This window comes from Scomber japonicus, chromosome 5 (assembly GCF_027409825.1).
Source record: "Scomber japonicus isolate fScoJap1 chromosome 5, fScoJap1.pri, whole genome shotgun sequence".
Taxonomy (NCBI): Eukaryota; Metazoa; Chordata; class Actinopteri; order Scombriformes; family Scombridae; genus Scomber; species Scomber japonicus.
Genome location: NC_070582.1, coordinates 554142 through 563372, shown reverse-complemented (window position 1 = coordinate 563372; position 9231 = coordinate 554142). Strand labels below are relative to the sequence as shown.

Here is a 9231-nt window from a genome sequence, read left to right as displayed (position 1 = left end):
CAGCATCGCCCCCTGCAGGCGTCTTCAGGAGCAGCAGCGGCGCCCCCTGCAGGCGTCGTCAGGAGCAGCAGCGGCGCCCCCTGCAGGCGTCGTCAGGAGCAGCAGCGGCGCCCCCTGCAGGCGTCGTCAGGAGCAGCAGCGGCGCCCCCTGCAGGCGTCGTCAGGAGCAGCGGCGGTGCAGCGGCGCCCCCTGGAGGCGTCGTCAGGAGCAGCAGCGGTGCAGCGGCGCCCCCTGCAGGCGTCTTCAGGAGCAGCAGCGGCGCCCCCTGCAGGCGTCGTCAGGAGCAGCAGCGGCGCCCCCTGCAGGCGTCGTCAGGAGCAGCGGCGGTGCAGCGGCGCCCCCTGGAGGCGTCGTCAGGAGCAGCAGCGGTGCAGCGGCGCCCCCTGCAGGCGTCGTCAGGAGCAGCAGCGGTGCAGAAACTTCTTGAAGAAGTTCCTGAACTCGGTGTTGAAGATGGTGTAGATGACGGGGTTGAGGGCGCTGTTGACGTAGCCGAGCCACGTCACCACGCTCATCAGCACCGGCGGGACATAGCAGTCCTGGCAGCGAGCTCGCATCGTGTGCAGGACGAAGAACGGAGTCCAGCAGAACAGGAAGGTACCTGCAGGACAACAGGAAGTCACGTTTCAGCCAAGTCTCAAAGCTCTCTAACCCTCCACACACAGCTACTTCCTCCATCCCCGTTTCTTCCCTCCTTCTTACCTTCCCTCCTTCCTCCCTTCCTTCCTTCCCCTTCTTCCTTCCTTCCTTTCTTCCTTCTTTCCTCCCTCCCTCCCTCCCTACCTTCTGTCCTCCCTTCCTTCCCTCCTTCCTCCCTTCCTTCCTTCTGTCCTCCCTTCCTTCCTCCCTTCCTTCCTTCCTTCCTTCCTTCCTCTCTGTCTTTGGTGTTTCTGCTGCTGACGAGTTTCAGCCCCGACCGCTGCCACGTTTCTGTTTCTGTTTTTTTGTCAGTAAAAATAAAAACTGAATCAAAACTCGTCTCCGTTTATTTATTGTTCACATTTAACCTCGTTTCATTCACCAAAGTCTGGAGGAAGTTAAAGTTGGACCGAGAGCTCCTGCAGCCGAGGGTCGGACCGCCAAGGTCCCCGTCCCCGGCTGCCGCCCTCTGGGCACCCGACCCCTTGGCCCCCCCACTGGTGGTGGGTCTGTGGCCGGGCCCCATGGGCGAAGGCCCGGCCACCAGGCGCTCGCCTCCGAGCCCCACCCCCAGGCCTGGCTCCAGGGGGGGGCCCCGGTGACCCGCGTTCGGGCGAGGGACACGAAAAACCATTTACAGTACTCATCATCGGGGTCTTCTGAGCTACCTTTTGTCTGGCCCCTCCCCCCGGACCCTACCAGGGGCATAAAGCCCCCAACCACTGAGCTCCTGGGGTCACTGGGACACGCAAACCCCCCCACCACGATAAGGTAGTAGCTCAGGGAGGGGTAATAATAAATGTTGGTAAGATGATGAATCCATAAATCAGTTAAACTAGATTTAAAAGCAGCATCAGGTTTGTTAAAATGTACATTTAGTATTTTTGTTGGTTTTCTAGATAAATTCAGACTGAACTCCGCAGCAAGACATCATGGAGGTTACGACCAGTTCAATATAATCAATATATTAAAAAAAGATCAATAAGAGAGATTTGAAATGACATTTGACCCATTTTATACCAAAAGACTGAATGCTCCTGAACATGTCAAATGGTGTAACCACAAAAGAATGATAGATATTAAATCCACCTACGAAGGAAGGAAGGAAGGTAGGAAGGAAGGAAGGAAGGTAGGAAGGAAGGAAGGAAGGTAGGAAGGAAGGAAGGAAGGAAGGAAGGAAGGAAGGTGTTTTATTGACTATTTACTGTTTTTAAGCAACGTTGAATTATTTGGTACAAAGTTTTTATGGTTACACCACTTAGACATTTTTACCATAATCCTCTAATATATTCTCTCTAAATGGATTAAAAGCAGAAATTTGATGCTGGGTCCACAAAAAAAGAATGTGTGAAGTTATTCATACGTTTAAATTTAAACTACACCTCATGGAGATTAAACCTCACTGACCCTTTTACAGACTTTTAAACTGTTAGTAGATCAGTTTGTTGGTCTGGATTAAATCAGTGACCTGGTTCAGACGCGTTATATAAACCCCGTCCCTGTTAGGAAGGTGTGACGCCCCACAGGAAACCCTCGCGCCTGCTTCCTGTCCAGCAGACGGCTTTGTTACCTCACACCTTCTCTGCCACCAGCTGGGTTTATATTCAAAAGAAAAAGCCCAAAAACAATATGAAGAGAATCAGAGAGTGTTTCCCTCACGCTTCAGAGGAACCTGCTCACTGACGCTCCGTCTGACCCACTCTGACGTAATAATTGGATTTCAGATTAAGGAGCTACAGGATTAGCTGCTGTGTGCTAAAGGGAAGCACTTCTACGCATTAGCACCATCACTGGCTGCTAATAATAGGCCCGACCTTTTCTAACTGATGAGTTAGAGCCTCCATCAGTGGTGGAGGTGAGGCGTTCAGGGACCTGCAGCCTCTCTGAGCCTCCATCAGAGGTGGAGGTGAGGCGTTCAGGTACCTGCAGCCTCTCTGAGCCTCCATCAGTGGTGGAGGTGAGGCGTTCAGGTACCTGTATGTTTCGGTACGTCGTAGAATCAGAATCTGCTTTATTGGGATTTGACTCCAGTAGAAGTCAGACGGGGTTTTGGGTTTCTTACGTTTGGAGCCGTTAATCCGGCGTCAGTAAACCTGCTGGGTCCCGGGCCCCGACACACCTGGCGGGTTATAGCCCGGTGTGACGTGGTGGTGATGTCACTGACAGGAAGTAAACTCACCCACAACGACAGGAAGCACCTTCATGGCCTTCCTCTCCCGGCTGTTGATCTTGGCTCTCTTCCTCTTGCGCGGGTCGGCGGGGAACCGGATCTCCGTGAAGCTCACCGTCTTCACGAGTCCGTCTTTCCCCCCCGACGTGGCGAAGGCTCGGTCCGAAGGCGCGAAGGCGGGCGGCTCGTCCGGACCGTCGTCTCGCTCTATGATGGGCGGGAGCGGCGGCGGCAGCGAGGCGAGCGGCGGCAGCGAGGCGGCGGCTTCCTGCAGCTTCCTGCAGGCCTGGATGCTGCTCCTCAGCTTGGCTTTACGAGACTCCTCCCAGCGCCGCAGCCCGCGGAACATCCCGCAGTAGAGCAGCAGCATGATGGGACACGGGATGAAGAAGGAGCACACGGACGAGTACAGCACGTAGTCGTCGTTCTCCAGTTTGCACTCCGTGGGGTCGCGACCCGGAACGTTGTTGATGCCGAACATGACGGGCGAGGCGACGGCCAGCGCCAGGATCCACGTCGCCGACAGCAGGACCGCCTGCCGCGTGTCCACGTGCTTCCTGTTGTAGTTGAGAGGAATCAACACGGCGATGAACCTGAAACAGCAAACGTTACTTTATTAATAGAACCAACAGAACCGGCTCCGGGTTCCCTCGGTTGGGTTCCCTCCGGTCGGGTTCCCTCGGTCGGGTTCCCTCGGCCGGCCCGGTCGGGTTCCCTCGGTCGGGTTCCCTCGGCCGAGTTCCTTCGGCCGGCCCGGTCGGGTTCCCTCGGCCGGCCCGGTCCTGAGGCTCATAATGAGGCGTTGTCCTTTAACTGGTTTCCAGTAGCGACTGAAGACATGAAGTCATCTGAGTGTTGATGATGTCAGTGTGTGTGTGTAGTGTGTGTGTATAGTGTGTGTGTGTGTGTGTGTGTGTGTAGTTGTGTGTGTATAGTGTGTGTGTGTGTGTGTGTGTGTGTGTGTAGTTGTGTGTGTGTAGTAGTGTGTAGTGTGTGTGTAGTGTGTAGTGTGTGTGTGTGTGTGTGTGTAGTGTGTAGTGTGTGTGTATAGTGTGTGTGTGTGTGTGTGTAGTAGTGTGTAGTAGTGTGTAGTGGTGAGTGTGTGTGTGTGTGTGTGTGTAGTTGTGTGTGTGTAGTAGTGTGTAGTAGTGTGTAGTAGTGAGTGTGTGTAGTGTGTAGTCGTGTAGTGTGTGTGTAGTGTGTAGTGTGTGTGTGTAGTGTGTAGTCGTGTGTGTGTACCTGTCCACGCTGATGGCACACAGGTTGAAGATGGAGGCGGTGCAGAGCAGAACGTCCATCGTCATCAGACCGTCACAGAGCGCCGTGCTCAGCGTCCACACGCCGTCCTGGAACTGACCAATCACAGAGCTCGGCTTCATCACATGATCACTCTCAGCTTCATTACTCTGAATCTACATAGAACCAGGATCCACTAGAACCAGGATCCACTAGAACCAGGATCCACTAGAACCAGGATCCACTAGAACCAGGATCTAGAACCAGGATCTAGAACCAGGATCTAGAACCAGGATCCACTAGAACCAGGATCCACTAGAACCAGGATCTAGTAGAACCAGGATCTAGTAGAACCAGGATCCACTAGAACCAGGATCCACTAGAACCAGGATCTAATAGAACCAGGATCCACTAGAACCAGGATCTAGAACCAGGATCTAGTAGAACCAGGATCCACTAGAACCACGAACCAATAGAACCAGGATCTAATAGAACCAGGATCCACTAGAACCAGGATCTAATAGAACCAGGATCCACTAGAACCAGGATCCACTAGAACCAGGATCTAGTAGAACCAGGATCCACTAGAACCAGGATCCAATAGAACCAGGATCTAATAGAACCAGGATCCAATAGAACCAGGATCCAATAGAACCAGGATCTAGAACCAGGATCCACTAGAACCAGGATCCACTAGAACCAGGATCCACTAGAACCAGGATCTAATAGAACCAGGATATAGTAGAACCAGGATGTAATAGAACCAGGATCTATAACCAGGATCCACTAGAACCAGGATCCACTAGAACCAGGATCCACTAGAACCAGGATCTAATAGAACCAGGATATAGTAGAACCAGGATCTAATAGAACCAGGATCTAGTAGAACCAGGATCTAATAGAACCACAATGTAATAGAACCAGGATCTAGTAGAACCAGGATCTAGTAGAACCAGGATCTAATAGAACCAGCATCTAATAGAACCAGGATCTAGTAGAACCAGCATCTAATAGAACCACAATGTAATAGAACCAGGATCTAGTAGAACCAGGATCTAGTAGAACCAGGATCTAATAGAACCAGCATCTAATAGAACCAGCATCTAATAGAACCACAATGTAATAGAACCAGGATCTAGTAGAACCAGGATCTATAACCAGGATCCACTAGAACCAGGATCTAGTAGAACCAGGATCTAATAGAACCACAATGTAATAGAACCAGGATCTAGTAGAACCAGGATCTAGTAGAACCAGGATCGAATAGAACCAGCATCTAATAGAACCAGGATCCAATAGAACCAGGATGTAATAGAACCAGGATCTACCCAGGGGGTTAGGGTTAGCGTCCAGATGTTGGGTTCTACGGTCGGTTCTTGGTTCCTGTGGTGTGAGAACGGACTCTAAGCTGCAGACTGGACTGGTTCTCCACACAGGAACCCCTGTCCAGAACATGGACTAGAACAGGGGGGTCAAACACGCGGCCCGTGGGCCAGAACCGGCCCGCCAAGGGGTCCAATCCGGCCCACTTCCTGTCTTACTTCTTTCCTTCTTTGTTTCCTTCCCTCCGTCATTCCTTCCTAATCCCTTTTCCTTCCTTCCTTCCTTCCTTTTGTCTTTCCTTCCCTCCTTCCTTACCTTCCTAATCCCTTTTCCTTCCTTCCTTCCTCCCTCCCTCTCATCCATCTCTCTAATGGTCCGGCCCACATGAGTCCAGATGGGTCTGTATGTGGCTCTTGAACTAAATGAGTTTGACCCCCTCGACTACAGACCGGGCTGTTGCAGAACCAGAACCAGAACCAGAACCAGAACCAGAACCACCAGCTGATCCACTAGAAGGTCTCTCTGACACCACGTCTGAGATCTCATATGAAGCCGTCAACCAGCCAGACTGTGACTCGTGCCCCCTGGACCCACCAGAACCCACCTGGACCCACCTGGACCCACCAGAACCCACCTGAACCCACCTGGACCCACCAGAACCCACCGGGACCCACCTGGACCCACCTGGACCCACCTGGACCCACCAGAACCCACCTGGACCCACCTGAACCCACCTGGACCCACCTGGACCCACCAGAACCCACCTGGACCCACCTGGACCCACCAGAACCCACCGGGACCCACCTGGACCCACCTGGACCCACCTGGACCCACCAGAACCCACCTGGACCCACCTGAACCCACCTGGACCCACCTGGACCCACCTGAACTCACCTGGACCCACCTGAACCCACCTGAACCCACCTGAACCCACCTGGACCCACCTGGACCCACCTCTCCTTCTACTCAGTGACCCGTCATCACATCTGGGACTGAATGAGACAATGGGAGGTGTGGTGGGCTGGTTTGACGGTGGACCCTCACCCTGACCCGGCGGACCCTCACCCTGACCCGGCGGACCCTCACCCTGACCCGGCGGACCCTCACCCTGACCCGGCGGACCCTCACCCTGACCCGGCGGACTCTCACCCTGACCCGGCGGACCATCACAAACTGTACACTAGGAAATGTCTGGACTAGGATGTGGAGTGGGGGGGGGGGGGGGGGGCGGGTTATATGTTAGAACCGTCTACAGCCCGGAAGAGAACCGCTTCGGCTGTAATGGACCAGATCAGTTCAGAATAAGGAGACTCAGTAAAGGTGTGAGACACTAGATGGGGAGGGGGGGGGGGGGGGGGGGGGTGCAGGCAGGGGGGGTGTGTGTGTGGGGGGGGGTGTTAGAACTGTTCTTGCTGTCTGACCTGGTCCTGTGAAACTAAAATTGTTGTAAAAACAATTGTTCACAAAAAAAAAGAACCAGGATCCAATAGAACCAGGATCCAATAGAACCAGGATCCAATAGAACCAGGATCTAATAGAACCAGGATCAAGAGAGGAGGTTCTAATGTTTGATCCTGACTCATGAACTCTGATGTTCTAGGTTCTCCAGACGGACTCAGAGGTTCAGACTCACTGAAACATTCTTTTAGTTTCAGAACCTAGAACACCAGAGTTCATCAGCTGTGAGGTGGACTAGTTTAAACGGTCCCGGTGAGTCCCGGTCCCGGTGAGTCCGGTCCCGGTGTGTCCGGTCCCGGTGTGTCCCGGTCCCGGTAAGTCCCGGTCCCGGTTAGTCCGGTCCCGGTGAGTCCGGTCCCGGTTAGTCCGGTCCCGGTGTGTCCCGGTCCCGGTAAGTCCCGGTCCCGGTGTGTCCGGTCCCGGTGAGTCTCACCTCTGAGTAGACGAAGAGCGGCAGCACGAGCACCGCCAGCATGAGATCCGCCACCGCGAGACTGACTATGAAGTAGTTGGTGGTGGTCTTCAGCGCGCGCTCCGTGAACACGCTGAGACACACGAGCAGGTTCCCGAAGATGATGAACAGGATCAGCAGAACCCCGAACACCAGAGCCAGCACGTTGTGTCCCGCCATCTCCTCCGGTCCTGCTCCCGGTCCTCCGGTCCTCCTCCCGGTCCGGGCCGCCTCTCATGCAGGCCGAGCGGGACTCTGGTCCCCGCACTGTGGTCCCATCCTGGTCCTCTCTACCGGAGACTACCGGCTCTACCGGAGACTCTACCGGAGACTACCGGAGACTCTACCGGGCAGCTCCAGCCCGCCGCTGCGCGCTTTACGCGTAAAAGTGGAGCCAGAAGCTGAAAGTTTGACCGGAAGTTGATCAGCTGATTCACAGACGCGTTAAAATCCTGAAATCACAGAAAAACTGTTTCCGCTGAGAAACGTTTCAGCTGCTGAAGGATCGATGAGCCGATTACTGCTGATTATCCTGCGCGGTGTCCTTCAGAGCGCGTGTGTGTGCGCGCATGTGTGCGCGTGTGTGTAAATGTGTCACACGCACAGCAACAAACAGCGAAACGTAAAATATGTGTATAAATATTAAAGTTGTATCATTAACAGCGTTAATCAGCATTATTACCGGATTCATGATTCACTTAATAAATCTAATAAAACTAATAAAACTAATAATCTGTATTATTAGTTTTATTTTCACTGAGAATAACTTTAATAAATCTTCTTTTCTGTGTTTCTGTACTTTGTTTTAATATAAATCTCATGAGTTGCTCTGTTTGGAGTCAGTGTTTGATGTGTTTGATGTTTGGAGCAGAGACCTTTAAAGGAGCAGAGTGAAGAGTTCCTGACATCTAGTGGACAGACTGGAGAAGTGCAGCCTACTGAACATATTTCATTCACAGCAGAGTCTTTATTTTATAATTAAAGATCATTTGATTCATGTGCTGTACGTTAGTCTGCTGCTCATCAGATGTTACAGATGTTTTATGAGGTTGTTTAAAAATCTATCTAGTCTTTACAGGTTAGAGGTCGTAATGATGGATATTTCATATGTGGCTGGACTGGTTGCTATGGCGTCGATGTGGCTAGACTGGTTGCTATGGCGGTTGCTATGGCGTCGATGTGGCTGGACTGGTTGCTATGGCGTCGATGTGGCCGGACTGGTTGCTATGGTGGTTGTTATGGCGTCGATGTGGCTGGACTGGTTGCTATGGTGGTTGTTATGGCGTTGATGTGGCTGGACTGGTTGCTATGGCATCGATGTGGCTGGACTGGTTGCTATGGTGGTTGCTATGGCATCGATGTGGCTGGACTGGTTGCCGGGTGGTTGCTATGGCGTTGATGCGGCTGGACTGGTTGCTATGGTGGTTGCTATGGCGTCGATGTGACTGGACTGGTTGCCGGGTGGTTGCTATGGTGTCGATGCGGCTGGACTGGTTGCTATGGCGTCGATGTGGCTGGACTGGTTGCTATGGCGTTGATGTGGCTGGACTGGTTGCCGGGTGGTTGCTATGGCGTTGATGCGGCTGGACTGGTTGCTATGGCGTCGATGTGACTGGACTGGTTGCCGGGTGGTTGCTATGGCGTCGATGCGGCTGGACTGGTTGCTATGGTGGTTGCTATGGCGTTGATGTGGCAGGACTGGTTGCTATGGCGTTGATGTGGCAGGACTGGTTGCCGGGTGGTTGCTATGGCGTCGATGTGGCTGGACTGGTTGCTATGGTGGTTGCTATGGTGTCGATGTGGCTGGACTGGTTGCTATGGTGGTTGCTATGGCGTCGATGTGGCTGGACTGGTTGCTATGGTGGTTGCTATGGTGTCGATGTGGCTGGACTGGTTGCTATGGTGGTTGCTATGGCATCGATGTGGCTGGACTGGTTGCTATGGCGTCGATGT

At 53.1% G+C, this 9231-nt stretch overlaps 1 protein-coding gene across 1 annotated transcript; it reads right to left on the bottom strand.

The window, feature by feature from the left end:
• Positions 1 to 396: 396 nt before the first annotated feature.
• Positions 397 to 7458, bottom strand: drd4a (dopamine receptor D4a). Its single transcript, XM_053319219.1, has 4 exons — positions 7261 to 7458; positions 4050 to 4162; positions 2820 to 3403; positions 397 to 602 (listed from the first exon to the last, which is right to left on the bottom strand). The coding sequence occupies exons 1-4, from the start codon at positions 7456 to 7458 to the stop codon at positions 397 to 399; spliced, it is 1101 nt and encodes a 366-aa protein (XP_053175194.1).
• Between the last annotated feature and the right edge of the window lie 1773 nt (positions 7459 to 9231).